Source organism: Pelecanus crispus, chromosome Z (assembly GCF_030463565.1).
Source record: "Pelecanus crispus isolate bPelCri1 chromosome Z, bPelCri1.pri, whole genome shotgun sequence".
NCBI lineage: Eukaryota > Metazoa > Chordata > Aves > Pelecaniformes > Pelecanidae > Pelecanus > Pelecanus crispus.
The window spans coordinates 12,128,337-12,144,593 of record NC_134676.1 but is presented as its reverse complement, the minus strand read 5'-3'; the positions used below and the strand labels follow the sequence as shown (position 1 = coordinate 12,144,593).

General features: G+C 42.7%; 1 protein-coding gene across 1 annotated transcript in view; it reads right to left on the bottom strand.

Annotated features, from left to right (window-relative positions):
* Positions 1-16,257, bottom strand: part of UNC13B (unc-13 homolog B) — a 104,011-nt gene that overhangs the window by 5,206 nt on the left and 82,548 nt on the right. Inside the window, exons 26-29 of the mRNA XM_075726353.1 lie at positions 9,104-9,160; positions 4,492-4,572; positions 3,954-4,101; positions 1,135-1,191 (exon numbers count right to left, since the gene is read on the bottom strand). Coding sequence (XP_075582468.1) covers positions 1,135-1,191; positions 3,954-4,101; positions 4,492-4,572; positions 9,104-9,160 — 343 coding nt within the window. The remainder of the gene's footprint in view (positions 1-1,134; positions 1,192-3,953; positions 4,102-4,491; positions 4,573-9,103; positions 9,161-16,257) is intronic.

Here is a 16,257-nt window from a genome sequence, read left to right as displayed (position 1 = left end):
TCTCCCTGCTTAGAAGGGCAGTGTTCCTTCTTTTCTGTGTACAAGCACAGAACTTTAAAATTGTTAGGCTTAATTATTGATCTGACCCATCTGATGGTGCAGGTCTGTCACTTACATGGTTGGCATTTTCCATGGGAACAGACAAGATTACCAACAGCATATAACAACTTTATCAGGCCACATCTGCAGAAACATTAACTGCCAAACACTGAGGTCTTCATTTTACTATCTTTAGTGTAATTAGTAAGTTATAAAGGAGACATTGATGCTTCAGATGACAGCAAAGTCATCGCTTACCTTTGAGGGAGACAAAATTTAGATTTTTTTTTTTTCTACCTTCATTCTTGTCTTTTCATACTAAAATCTTGTTCGACTAACTGAAATATTCAGAGACAAAAAACCACTTTGTAGATGGCCAGTAAAAAATATTCCTATCATGTGCAACTGTGTATATACACATACTTGCACATTTAGTGACCAGCAGGGTTAAATCTTGACATGAAAGTCTTGTTGGTATTGTGATACTGGAAGGTGAAACTGCAGAACTGAGCTCGTGCAACGTGTTACAGATGTATTTCATTAAGATAACAAAAAGACTTTGGACAGCAGAAAATAAATTGAGAGATTAAACAGAACAAAACTTAATTTTTTAGGGCTCCCCTGAGCACCCAGACTTTTAGCTACCCCCCTTCAAGCCAGATGTTTCAAGCTCGGCCATAACCTTGAGTGCATAGTGCATAACCTTGAGACACTACCCATGTATTACAGTAGCCCGTCTCAACAGACCATATGCATGCAAGTCTAGGACTTGAAACAGCAATACATAGCTCATGGTAAAGGGTAGGGGAACAAGTCCATAGCATCTCTCAAAAACCAGTCCATTTTTGATGCAGCTTTCACATCCCATGAATAAATCTCAAGCTTGGGGACAGGCTCTCAGGCAGGGTACAGAATTCTACACCGCACAACCCGTGGGTCCGTTTGAGGGCTGCAAGCATTCAGTGCAAGTTCACTTCTACAGGGAGCTATGGGGAACGGGTCTCTGGAAAAGGTTTCTGAGCATGGGCAAGATGACTTCAAAAGCAAGGCAGTTGGCTAATGTTGTTACCATAACAACATTAGTCTTGAACATACCCTTATCAGGAAGAACATCCTCATTAGCGGTAAACCTAATACCTTTCCCATCATGCACTGAGACATGAATTCAAAAGGCAAGAAGCAAGCAGGATAAAGAGAGAAGAGTGTGAATTACAATCCAATTAGCAGTGTCACTTAAACAAATACAAGACAAATATTCTAGCTCTTAAAAGACAAAATATCCTATTAGATCTTCTGCACCAACACAGGCTTTGGAGAGCAAGGTTGTCTGCGAGTAAGGGATTGACTGGGTTAAAACAAGAACAGAATTTGTGCTGGCATAACTCAACTGCAAGCCCTGACCCAACTTTGCAGAGCAAACATTTAATGGCATAGTGGTATAGAAGCCTGCTCAGTAAGAAAATGAGGGCAACAGATACCTCACAAACTGGAAGATGCAACCATTGAGCAGTGAAGTAAGAGAGGCAAACAGTCAGCATTTAAATAGTTCTGCATGCAGCCATTTCCTCCCATGGACTTGTGGGAAACTTGACTTAGGCAAAGAGAAACATCAGTCAGACAGCTCTGGTAAGTGGATGTCAGGTGTAAATACTAGTGCTGTCCCTTCTGTTCCTCCAACACATGTGCAGGTCTCCAAACCAATCTACCAACAGGGGTTACTGAGAAGTGTATGCAAGCAATATCCTTTTCTTGCCCCAACCTCAGCAGCAAGTCATGCCTTTCTTAGAGATACTCCGTCATTGATCTTACAGATATAGGTGGCGTAGCTCCAGTCCTTTGTTCCCCAAACAGGGTCCAAAACTCTCAAGCCTACTAATGTAAAAGAAGCTGATTTGGACCAGCTCAGTGGCCCACCATGCCCAGTACCTGTCTCCTAAAGCGGCTCAGAGAGCCACAAAGAAATGTCATCAGTCAGCTATGTGATATAATCAATGACCTTGTAAACAAGTGCATCTTAAGTCCTAAAATTAGAGCTTCATTCTTAATAAGCTTCTTAAAGAAAAAAATAAAAACACCCAACACACACACTTCTGTGACAACTGTGTATATTCCTGCTGCTCTCAGATTATATTGAATTCTCTGTGTACCTGCTAAATGCTCACGCTCAGTGCTGTTTTACAATCACATCATGCATTGCATGAAGCTGCTTCCTCATATAACCTTTGAATTTGCCACTTTGCAACTTCAACAGAGCATCTTCTTCCTCTAATTTTAAATACTCCTGACTGTAGCATGGAGTGTAGAACAGCAGTGTTGCACACATCCTTAAATCTTAGCTCATCATGACAACATAACAGGATCCACATAAAAAACTAGCTTCAGTTCATGGTCTGGATACATAATGGGAAACATTTGCCATAGAATAGCAAAGATTGAAAACATACTGCGCACACAAGTCCCTGGTCAAAAAGTGTGTGTATAACTCTAATGGCAACAGCCAAGTTCCTGGCTTGTGGATGTAGCAGCCTTTGACCTGTCTGGCCACTGGATGTCATCGTTGCTCTGCTGGGACACAGCTATAGGACCATTCTCTCAAATGCACGTACTGACTCTTTAGTTAACTTCAGTGTTTTAATGCAGTATATTTCAACCTAAGCAAGAAGTACTGTTAAAGGCAGGGATGATTCAGTCCCCCAAAACTACACTCCACTTTTCACTTTAAAACTTTAAAACCAAACCTTGTTCCTCTCAAGAATTCTCAGTACTTTCTCCACTGGTTGGGGAACACCAGTATCAAGCAGTCTCATTTGCACATGAGGGAAAAGTGCGTTGGCTAGGGAGTGCTTTCCCCTTGAGTTCAGGGCTTGGTGTGACAGTATGCTGACAGAGCTAGTACAGTCTGTGCAGTTGCCAGCTCTCATAGGCTTGGAAAGATTAAAGGAAAAAGGACCCCAAGCAAAAAGGTGGCAGAAGGACGCTCCCACCCCCATGGAGTTGCTGAGATGACTTTTGTTGCTGAGATGTAGTAGCCCAATGCCAAGGCTTGTATTTAAACAGCCTGAAAACTTGAACATCAGTTTCAGTTTTGACCTAACCTGTAATAGCATCTGTCCCCTCTTCCTGAGATTAGTGAGATTCACAGTCAGCCAGTGAAGGTCCCGGACTATAGACCAAATTACTCTGTACAACAATCTGGAGATGCTTACATGACAGCAATGAAAGATGGAGACAATTAACTGTTTACCCCTTTCAAATCAATGAAATAGCACCACTATCATGCCTTCCCAGAGAGCTACCAAAGAACTCCGGCGTTGCATCCCAGCAGCTTACTAATATGTTGTGGTGATTTGTAACCATCTAGCTCACACACACCCTGTACTGGCTGCAGACAAAACAGTGCTTTTGCTACCCTGCTGACAGACTTTTCCCTTTACAGGCTGTGTGTAGCTCTGTGACTCATCACATTGCTGTCAATCAGCCTTAAGTCAGACCTACACGGGCTGCTGGCAGCTGGCCTGTGACACAGGCACCGACTAGTTTCTGCACGGCATCTTGCTGAAATGGTCTCTCTCACCACTGTGTAAGTCTCAGTACAGTAACTTCAAATTTCACTTCTTTTAAGTCACCCACACGCTTTAATTCATGAAACGTGACTGTTAAATGAGGATTGCAGAAAAACAGACCACAAACACCCCAGGACTTATGTTTCACATATTTCTGCTCTCTCAAAATGTAGTTGTTGAGTGGGAAATAACCCCCTTTCCCTCCTTCCCAGTTTCAAAAGCTCTGAACTGTCACGTTTCCAGAAATATTACTGCCAAGAGCACTCTACAAACTGGCAGTACAAGACAGAGCAATTACAAACAGAGCAGATAGCTCCATTCAACTTTGCCAACACCACAAAACAGTCTTACCCTGAGCTGTCTGCGTCTGGACAAAGGTTTTTATGAGAGTGTCTGTGGTCTGAGTGTAGAGAGAGAGAGCATATCGAAGTGACTGCAGGTCTGGACTCTTTTCCAAGAAGGTTTTCTTCAGACCATTCCCACCAGCATGGAAATATTGCTAAGAGTAAAAAGAAAGAGGAAAAATACTAAGAATTGCAACCAGCAACCAACATTTACAGGCTGTTGTGTATGTGGATGGGAAAGAGCTGGAAAAATTCACAAAACAGCTTCTGAACTGGAAATCCAGCTCTTAGACCAACTGATACCAACTGCTCATGGCTTTCCTCTTCCAAAGCACTTAAATATAAACATGCTGGCTCCCAGCACATGCCAGTCACCTGAGCCTATTCACGTTTACACAAATATGGCAGTATCACTCAGTGCCATTATCGCTGTAACAGGAGCAACAGACTCCTGCCATCTCCTGAAATGGGACAGGCACTATCCTCCCGAATAATATTTGGGGATGGAGCAAGGGGACGACAGAAGCAGAAATGGAATCACTTACTTTGATAGTATCCAGTGCCAGATCCAAAACAGCACACTGCTTTGGAGTGAGACTCCTAGTTTCTTCTCTCACCATATGATCCTGCAAAAAACCATTATATTTGACATGAGTATGCTGTCAGAAAGTAAAGGAAAAGGAGGCCCCAGTATCACCTCCTTCTCTGGATTCATGCTGTGGCTACGTGGCCACAGCATTAGTTCAGCTGTTTAAGGAACAGTTAATGGAGTGTCTGAGAGTAATTTATTACAGCTAACTTGAAAATAAACCCACTTTCTCTGTTTCTTGCAGGCACAGAAGAGAGGAATAAGGAAAGGAACTGGACAGAGGTAAGTGACAATTTAAAATCACAGTTTGTCTCTCAGAAAACACAAACAGGAGTCTGCTTGCTACCCCTGTCATTCTAGAGCAGCCACAACAAAACTCCCAAAACACCACCTAAATCAAGGAATTCTGAGAACCAGATATTGGGCAAAGTTGTTTGAAGTTGGTCATGGATTTTTTTTTTAATTCTTCCATCTACAAAGGTCACTAATTCATCATATTATTGGTGTAGAGGAAGAAAAACAAACAAGCAAGCAACACGTTCCAGAAAATACCTTCGCTAAAAGAAGTTCCCATTAAGACCCACCATCTCTAATAGCAATGGGACAGCAATCCCTTGGGAAGGGATTCCCTTTCCTGCAGTGGGAATGTATCCGTGTTAAGACTCCTGCCTGACTACAAGGACATGCCATCCTTTGGTATTTCACCAAGCTCTTTCTCTCTAATGCTTAATCTAGGTCTCAGGGAAAAAAACAGCACATTTTAGGGAGTGAAAGCTTTGCACAAACCCAAATTCTAACTGTCTGAGCTGCTGGAGGGTCAGGCCAGCTGGCTGCAGCCTAGGTGCTGAAGCATTCATGAGAAGGCTGCAGGCAAATCAGGCAAAGGATACTTATCCCTAGCTTAAACGTGTCATAGCCTCTGATCAGAGACACTTTCCAGGAGACATGTCTACTAAATTGTCTTTGAGTAAAGCATACCTAGTGTGTGGCATCATGTGAGCATTTCATGCTGATAAACCTGCTGACTATCTTGCAGTCTGGCGATTCTTCACATTGCCTGGTGCTGTTCCCATTCATTATCCACCACAATCCATCAGCTGCCTGATGGAGTCGGGGCTCACTGCCATCTAGACACAGTGCTAGGCATTTGCCACGCTTCTCACAGACATCTAGCTAGCACCTTTGTACAGTGCAGTATTAAACTGTAGAGAAGATGCCTCGCACGTCAGCAGTACCTCAGACAAGCTTGCATCATGCTTTCTTGAGTACTAGAGACATGCCTCAACTTGCCTCTTTCCCCAACACAGGCTGCTCCTGGTCTGGGGAGCTATGTGCAGTGGCACAATACTCTGTAAGCTGCAACTTATCTTCTGTTGCGACAAGCTGTCCTTAGGGGAGCGACAGCTCTCCTCCCTCTTCTTCAGGAGCTGGGAGTAAGTCAATCGAAGATGATGTGGCTTCACACTTCGGTACACAGAGGGTAAAACATCCTTTCTCTGTCTGACAGCCAGATTAAGTGGACAATCAGTCAGAGCCTAAGGCCATGTTCTGTTCATGGGAGAGGTCAATTTAGTCAGGACAGCCGTGTCCCCAAGGCAGAGTGACTTTCATGTCTGTGAAATGACTTTCTAGGTCTGCCTGCCAGATTCCCCACACTGCAACAGAAACCAGGTGGTCGGCATTTTTTTCTCAAACACCTAAAGAGCTCATTCAGCCCCGCTCTGAGCGGTCACCCCGCCGATGCCCATGCTGTCATTGCACAGCAACATGTTACTGCTTTCTAAGAGAGTTTTCCAGTGCCATTTACTTCAACACATATGTAAAAATAAGCCAGTGACTGGACTGGTAGTGCTTACACCTACACACAGAGGAGCCCACGACTGTCATTCCCCTGCACACCTGCCCTCTGCAAATCCCACACTGTTCCTATAAAGGACAGCACAGTGCGCTACTCTGCACTTCCCAGATTGCCAGGTCAGAAGCAAGCCACAAATATTTACATCAAATAATTATGCAACTTCAAGCAGAAGTAGTTTAAAAAAAAAAAAAAAATCTCTTCCTGTTTCACAGTCATCCTTATATTCTCCACAGGTAGTCTTGAAAGAACCTCTGCGGTCAGAGATCGGCTGGTTACTCTGGGGGCAGTGCGAGGGAGAGGAGGCTGCTGCTCCCTGCTCCAGCTGCTGGCTATTAAGCAAATGGAGCAGAAAGAGTTTGACAATAAATGTGAGGCATATATGTGGCACCAAGGTGCCAGGTTTATGGTTGGTTTTCTGAGGATTTTAAAATACACTGTGAAATTGATCTGTCTTCAGGACCAGAGCCTGCGCTTGTCAGGTCTGTTAGTCTCAGTTTTCAGCTGAGTTATCTGATTCACTAGGGCTCTGTTCCTCCTGTTCTATTTAAGACAAATAAAGCTTAAAATCCATCCTGTAATTTTCCCAGACTTTTAGTGGAACTGCAAAAATACACAGGAGTAAGGCTCTGAAGAGCCATTTACTCATGCCTTCCCTGTTAGCTCGTATGTGCCTGCAAAAACAAAAGGAAAAAAAAAAGAATATCCACAATGCTTACACAGACCCAAACAATTTATGCTCCTGTAACACCTTTACTGTTCTGGAAATTTTTGTTCACAGTGTTGCTTCACACATCTGTCTGAACTAAAGGTCTCCAGAATTCAGGTGGTAGAGTGCTTTCACACTTGTGTATGGCTCTCTTGTCACATATAAAATCCTGCACACCTGAGCTGCTGTAGTCCTACATGTGGATATGCAAATAAAGGCTTGAACACACACCAGGGCTTGGCTGATTTGCGTGATTACGTGCATTTCTAAAAACGCAGTCCAGAGTTACCAAAGTTAAGCTTTACAGTAACTGAACTGAAGACAGGCTGCTGCTGAGGGATGGCCTTCATCTGGCCTTCAGTGCAAATGGAAACCACCAAAGCTTCCAAATCATTCCTGGAAAAAGGCACCTTGTATACATTAATAAATTCCAGTAATGAGAAAATATGGAAGAAGTAACACTGAATGTCGTTGGCTATGCCTGAGAATGCGAGCAAGCCACAGGAACACTTGTCTGTGCACAAACTTGTCCTTGTGACCCCAGAGGAGAAACAGAGCAAATTCAGAGCTCTCCCTCTTTGACACCAGGAGTGCATGTAGAAGGCAGGGATGTCTTCTCTTCCTCCAAATGCTGTGTTCTTGCTGATATTTTTGAAAGAGGAAGGGGATACTCACAGGACAAGGGAGTCACTTTTGCAGGCTGTGGTCTAGCTCCCACTCTCCCAGGCTGGCTACAAAGCTCCTCTCTCCTCATGTCTTCCATGGAAGCAACACAGAGCATTGTAAGCGCAGGAAGCAGCAGAGGTAGTGCAATCCTTGGGAGCCACCATGTCACCAGGGAGGACAGCCTGGCTGTGGGAGTGCTGGGGCTGTGCCCCAGCAGAAGTGACAGCTATTCCCCTGGGGAACCACACTTGAAAGTTTACGTTATGTCTCTGTTAACTGCTATGTAACAGCCTCAAAATGCAGCTGGAGAAAAGTGTGTGCATCTAATGTCACACCTGCATGTCCACATCACTTACTAGGATTGCTAATAAGCACTACTTTAAATGAATTGTGTACTGTCCTGGCTCATAAATGTGTCTACGTAAAGCGTGTCTGCTGGGCAACGGAAATAGATAGTCACATAAAGACAGCTGTAATAAGTGCGCAAGACAAAAAAAAGTTATGGGAAAAGACGAATGCATTTTGAAATTGCACTAATCACTTAGGAGAATGGCCTTTGCTGTGAGAGGATTTCCCTGATCATGCTCCAAGACAGAGTTCACGTTCAGCTCCGTCTTCCTTGCAGCACAGTTTGTGCACTGTGACACCTCATATTTACACCTCCTCTTGCACAATACCTGTTTTGTAGCACAAGTGAAACCACAACAGAGTGCAATTTGAACGTTTTAAGGCATCATTATTTTCAGACCATTCCCGTCGTGACCAGTGAATTAATGCTTGATTGGCTTATGATGAGGTGGTGTGCACTTAGTAATGCTCATGTCATGCACTGTCACGTCATGCACTGTCAAAACACATCAACATAGCCTTCATGCTAAATGCCAGCTTGCCTGTAAAGACAGCCCACGCAGACAGAATTTACAGACACAGGCTCTCTTCCATAAGCAAGTTATTTTTGTAACAGTTCATATAATTCATCAATAGCTAGCAGTCATCTTTCCGACCGATATCTCATTATCAGGATCACATAAGGGACTTCCTTTTATACATGGGGATACAGAGGAACTGGCCAGATATTGAGAACTCTACTTTTTTTCATTTTAAATTGATACACCAAACCGATCACTGTATCGACAGAAAAGAGACACTACTTTGATGATTAAATCCGCAATAAAATTTAAGTTAAACATAATACTAATGTTAGCAGAATGCATTTAAAAGCATTTCTCTACAATTGCATTCAGTGACAAACCAGTGGAAGCACAAGACATGCCATGCGCTACTACACTTCCATGCTTACACATACGGACATTTAACACAAGCCACGCAGAACAATACCTTCAACTTTGACAAGTGTCCCAGTTCCTTAGCAGCACTGAAAATCAATTGTGTGCCCTATGATTGCAAGAAGTTAGAAAAGAAAGGAAGGAAAAAAAAGGTTATAAACAAGCTTTGCCTGTTTTCCCTCTGAGCAAGTCAACCCAGTTCACAGCCAGAGCTTTACATAACCAGCCCAAGGCCAGTCACAACAACTTAACTCCTTGCCAGTTTATTACCTAGTATAAAACCTGGCATTTCCGTGGATACCACATTAACAGCTATTTCGGAGCACAATATTCTAACTAGTTTACTCTTGTTTACAGCGGCCACCCATTTAAACAGGATGTGCCTTCAAATGGATTGCACAGGCTGGGGGTGAAGGCAGTGCACTGACTTCGTCTGCAAGTGCTCCTCTAGATTTCAAGTCAAGTCTAACTACAGATGAAGATGGCATAACAAAGCAAAAGATCACACAACTGACGACAATCTCTGTCTCTATAGAAGTAGAGCCCAACCAATGGGGTGGGGGTAGGTATACATCAGGTCAGAAACAAAACTGGATCTGAGCAGTTTTCATGTGACAAGATTGCAAACAAAGTCCAGTGAATACTACAGCATTGCCTTTACATATCAAAAGCTTGGCAATGGCTTTTCTTTCCCCACTGTGGGTTACTGATGCTGTACGACCAATGAAGAAACAAAAAGGGAACACAAATCCCAACGACGGGAAATCTTGCTTCAAGTCACTTACACTCTAGTGTAATGGGTTTTAACATACTTTCTCTGCAATGGTTACGACAAAGATATTTTCCTTTTTCCCCACCACAACATTTGTCTGTTGTGTAATATTCCTTTTGCCTGGGGAGTTAAGTCCAATTTTTAACGAGAAAACCAAAAGCAAACAACAGAATTCTCTGGTCTTTTCTCCCAGAGATGCTTCATGGGGTGTGCTGGAATTTATTTTCTTCCACTTTGCTCCTTTTCATTCACCTAATCCTGCCTTTTTCTTTAAAAAAGTCATGACTGCCTATAACTCCACTTGGAATAAAACCCCAGCCTACTGTGATTCTAGCTATGAATCGTGCATCTATCATATCATGAAACTTTGCCTTCCACTTCAGCCCTCCTAGGCTAGTCACATTTGGGCTTTAGGACCAAGCCAAAGCTATGGGTGACCCCTCTTCCCTAACTAAACCTCCCCTCTATTATCTCTCTCAGGAATGCCTTAGGTATGTCAGGAGAGCTGCCCTCTCAAAGATGATCTCTGGCTCTTCTTGCTTGTAATCGGTTATTAGAAGCTCATGTTAAAAGTACGTGTAGAAGTCATGACAGGTATCAGTGGAGAAGTGCCTGAGGGATGTCCCTGCTGAATGCCTGAATTAAGCTTCCAGGGACAGACCCTGGTGCGTGGCACTTTCCAGGAGGGTCTTTTTGCTCAGGAAAATACTTGGGAGAAGATGAAGCTCATCTTCTTTGGGAACTGATGGCTCCATGTGGACCACATTTCCCCGAAAGTCTCCAGTAAATCCAGTGCTTCTTTCCACAGCCCTCCTTCCCACGGCTTTACTACCCTTTCTCATCTAAACAGTCTTTCACCCTCCCACTTAACCACAACTGCCATGACTGCTCCCCACCCCAAAATCCCTCAAACTGTAACAAAGCAGGACGTAAAACCAGAATTATTACACTGCCCTTTGCCCCTGCCTATGCCACACAGTTTGTCTTCTTTGCTGCCTTCTCTGGTATTTATTTGTTGCCTTTTAAGTCAGTACTCTGTGGAGCAGGAACTACCCCACACATGCATTTGCAGAGGAGACTCTGGGAACTGGGTTCTACTGCAAAGACCATTGCTGAAATAATTTTTTTTTTCTAGGATTAAAGTTAACATCAGCCGCACTGATGGGTTCCCCCTCAGCAAAAAAGTGTCTTTATACTTATTGCTAGAGGTAGCAGGTACCCTTTTACAGAAGGAAAGCATGAAAACAGTTTACAGCTGTAGTACTGGAAAGACTGAGACCCGCTCTAGGGACACCCTCTGCCCATTACAACAGCAGTCCAGAAGTGAATTTTTAGATGAGATACTTTTTCTTTAGTTTTGCCAGCTTCAGAAATTTATTCAAGCTGAAAAGACTCTGTGACCTGAAAACACAGTCTCTTGATTTGCTCTATCCATAACCATCACCTAACCCTCACTATTCCTCAGCTTTTTATGTTTGTTGAATACAAATCAATACAGAATGAACATTATTGACTTCATAGCTAAACAGAAGCTCTTGATAAGTGATTAAATTCACAACTCTTGGGCGGGGGGAGAAAGTGCAGGCAAGGACAATGCACCCATAAAGGAAAGCTTCTGAAATGAGATGGGGAGCTTCACTTGCTGCCGGTATCTAATGTGCAGTGTTAGAGTATAACTCTCTAAACTGAAAGAGTACAAAATTCTCTGTATTTCCAGTGAGTGAGGTTGAACATGACTGCACACCAGGAGCAACACAGAGATTCCACTGTGTGCCACACCAAATAATCCACCAAGGCACATGGCTTCAGCCAGCGCTCTGGTACCCAACAGATGCGCCTGCTGTTCTGTACAATTGGTCATGAAGTTTGTTTGACTCACGGGTCTTAAAAGTTCAGGTTTTCATGCCTGTTGACTAAGCAGAAACAAGATATAACATCTTTATTACCTGAACTTTGAAAAAGTTAAGTGAGCAGTCACAAAACACACTAACATTAACATTTCTCGGTCCAGTATTTTCAACCTTCATTGAACACATTTTTTTTTAAATATAAATTTTAACAACAGCATTAAGTAGCCTAGGCATGTAGTCTCCCTGCCGCAGGCTTCTAAGGAGGGCAGGTCGGTAACACTGAGCAATATCTAGTGACTTGAAATGCTTCAAGGAACAAAGCTGCTCAGATAACTACTCCTCAGTTCTTGCCTGCTAAGAAAATCCTCATCAATCAGTGCCAATCTCTGTCAATGTGTCTGCAAGAAGTTATTTTCCCATTACATTGAGTTTGTCATCAATGCTGGTAACATCTAATGAAAATCTGGACAGCTCCTTCCTCTGCCAAATGGCATTCTTGTAAACAAGATGCTATACCTCCTCAAAAAAAGTTATTTATTCATGGAAAACATATCACAAAGCTCTATAGACAGCACTTATTCCAGGTGCGCCTCTAGGGAATGAAAACAACTAAGCTTAAATATCAGATAGTTTTGAGAAAAGCTGCCCGCAACAGAATTGATTAAAACGTTAAGGATGGAAGATGAGGAAAATTTAAGTCCTTGTTATGAATTGCTTCTTGCTAGCTCTGTCGCAAACATAGCTGGGAAGGGGACAGACCTTAGTGCTGGTTTTCCTGGTTCTTCCCATGAAATTAGTTTCACCTTCCTGAACTTTTTGGAAACTTGAAAGACATCTATAGTCCACAACACAAAGTTTTAAACTTCTTGTTAACGGGCTGACTGTTTTTTTCCCACTCCGTGAAAGCATTCAGAGAAGGATCATCATCTGACTCAAATCTAATTGCTAGAAGCCAACAGAACTGCACTGATTTATATTCCAAGAGGCGAAAACTCTCACAGCTTAACTGTCCTACTGCTTAGTTGACAAAGTTAGGAAACAAAAGCCTACTGCAAGTCTTTTGAATTCCAGTTCGTTTTTTGGAAAACATGTTATTACTCAGGCTTACTTTTCTGAGACATACCAGTGCAAGGAAGTTTCACCTGGTATTGTACATTCCTTTTCCAGTTTTTTTTTAATTCCTACATTCAACAATAATGAGATCTGATCATTTATTAGCAGCACTTAAGTTCATTTAAAAAACTTTATCATGTTCGCTACCACCCATTAAAAATTAATACTTTTTTTCAGCTGTTGTGGTGTATTAAACATTGAGAAAATAGGCTTAAAAGTGGGGAAGAAGAAGGGAAAATAATTACCTGTCGGTACAGAGATCTGGGCACATGTGCAGTTCACAGACCATCATTTCATTCAAGGCTAAGAAAGCTTTTTCTCCTCATCAGAGAGGCAGCCTTGGACTTTTTCACTTTTAGCTAGCACAAGGGAGAGGATTCATTTAAACTAACACAAGTTAAGAAAGGTTTCAGAAAACCTCTTAAAGCCACACTCTTCTCCACCACAGAATAGCTCTGGAGCAGTGGCTGCTTGCAGATGAGCCTGAAGAACAGCCAGTTTGGAAGTCACGTGTAAAATCTGTCCACAGCTTAAAGAAAATTTTGCTCTTACGCTGGACCACATTCTCATTTAGTGAAGAAGTCTGATGAGTAGAAAAAAGCACAGCAGGAGGAAGAACAAGTGGAGCCTCATGTGAATGGCTGCATCATACCGTGTGAAACAAATAAAGGAGAGGCTCCAGAGGAATCATCTGTGTGTAAATTAAGCAGCTCCTCATTGTCCTGACTAGTCACTGATGGCATGCTATAGTTTCGTCCTAAGCAGTGAGGGAGAAAGAAATGTGTAACTAATCCATTAATATCCCCAAGCATTGTGCACTGAACCCCAAAATAAGGGTTCTCAGAGAGCTGTGTTTGCATATCCACTCATCCAAGACAGAGAGTGTTTAATTAAATGTTAATCTTTACTTAAAACTAGTGAGGTGTGAACTGCTCGGTGAGTTACTGGAGATAAGGTTGCTACTAATCTCACAACCCACGGGCAGTAAATGCTCAGAGAGGTAGAAGTCAGCCATCTGATAGTCATTAAGGCACCAGGTCGTCAGAGTGGGAGGCTGTAAAACTGCCCCATCCCCACTGTATCCTTCACAGGCAGCAGCCACCTGCTTTCTCACCTGAGCCCCACCCTACACAAAATCTTCCAGAAGCAGCAAAGAATGGAAGAGCAGAGCTCAGATTTTCTTCCCTGTATAATACAGGCTGACCTAATTTAAGTGGAATAGATCAGTCTGGAGAATAACAGGAGAATAACAGGCATTAAAGCACTGTGCAGTGACAGCGTTATGCAAGCAACAAGTGAGGCACACCGCAGTGCGTCAGGAACCTTCTACCTGAGTATGCTTTCCATGACCACCATCAAAACCACTTTTGCACCTCTAGCAATTTTAAAGAAAAGAGAGAAAATACTCCATAAAAGGGACACTTCTACCATGAATATACCCTGCTTCTTAAGGGCTGCAGAGGAGTTTTAGGAGAGAAACCCTCATCCAGTGGTCCTTCAAACATGAAGAGACAGCACTAGGGCTTTCTACTGCTGAGGGCAGGGAGGACAGAGAGTTACAGTGCCTGGGGCTATTTCTGAGTCTGATGCTCTTTCTTTTCAGAGAAAGCAAAATTAGATAATGGGTGCATGGCAGAGAAGCAGAATAGCAAAGAGAAAGTACTGCTTCTGCCCATACTACCTACCCTGAGTTTTGCCTGCCTTGCCCTGCCAGCCTTCACTACTAGGATGATGAAAATCTGGTGGTGACAGAATAAATCACTATGTCCCAGGGCATGGTGGAAGCAGCTCTTTGCCTCTCCAGCTCATCTAGCCTCACCACAGACTCCCTGCTCAAGGACTGCAGACAAGGCCATTTTAATCATTGCATTGTTCACAACTGCCTTTCTGAAACGGTGACTCTTTTCCAGTTTGGACTAGTTCAGCCTCCTCACTATGATACAATTGATTAGACAGCTTAAAAATCCAGCTATGAACATTTTGCATTATCTCAGAAAACTGAGGATGCGCTTCATTACACAAAAAGAGCTTCTCAATTTGAAACTGAAGTGATGGCAACAAGAAACGCCTTGTAAAAAAAAAACTTGAAGTGGCTTGTAGCAACATCCCACAGGTTGGAAGAACTGGCTGATCACAGTTACTGCCTTCTTCATGATACAAGCACTGAATCACTCTCCTACTCTGCCTTTAAAATTCAAAACTAGCAAGTATGAAGCTCAAGCAGCTCCTCTCTGGTTCTCTCCGAGGCCCCTGATTTCACTGCTTCCATTCTGAAGGGGTCATGTTAGTGTTGCTCTTACATGATGGTTTTAGCACCTGTCCCCAAAGACTCCATTTTAAAGCAATTCAACAGAGGGAAAGAAATTTCATCCTCTTAAATTTAGTTAGGTTTCTTCTCCTTTATAAATTAAAAAGGCAAGCAGAAATGATTACTCCAAATCCAAGCTCAGAACAAGCAGTCTTTAGCAAATTTACACCTCATGCTAATTTATGCTTAGTAGGTATGACAGCACACTGTGTCTCAGCAGTTTTGTTTAAACTTGTCATCATCAAGGCCAGAGGCAAAGGCTTCCCCTCTCAGAGCAAGAAACACCTAGTGCAAGATGCAGATTTGCATCACTTCTCTAGACACTGCAACCCAAGAAGTCCACTCAAAATATGTAGGCAACGGCTGAATAGTGAAAACCACTATTGTTCTACTCACTACTGGGGAAAAAAAAAAAATCAGCATAAATTAGCCACAGACCACAAGTTCACTCCAACACAGAGAAGAAGAGAAGTTCTGGATCATCTCCAAATAATGAGGTTATAGCCTAAACTTCACCCTGCCTCCAACTGAGTGTCATCCTCCAGAGCAGCTGGGCATGCGTGACTGACGTTTAATCAGTTTCTGTGGTTTCTCAAAACTGGGGAAGAGGTTAATCTTCCATTGTTAAAAACATCACTACATTCATGACACACATTCATCCAGCACATCCACACAGCTGAACAATTATATAAAAGACTGCCTTTGAAGGCAAACTATCTGGACATGCTTCCAACTCAACATCAGACACACAGAAATCATGCCAGCGCATACTGATGTTAAAGCCTTCTGTGGGGTAAAACGGGGAGGTCATGGCATTAAAAAGCAAGCCCAAATGAACCACATCTATACAGAGAGACACCTGAATAACAGATGACAATAATAAGGCAAAAGTATTTACAGGTGTTGATCTAATGTCATGAAGAAAACACTAACTGCCTGATAATCCCATATACACAGCTTTCTTTAAAGGACTGCAAATCCCTAACCAGTGTAATTTGATATACTTGATGGTAACTCCTTTTAGATCGTGGATTTTGAATTGGTTTTTTATCTAGACTGTGCTCTGTATCTTGCAACCCTACTATAAATAGAGCTGCTCTCTTACTTTTCTAGGTTACAGACATATTTTTCCATCCTTGAGCAGGCTACATGCAGACAAATTT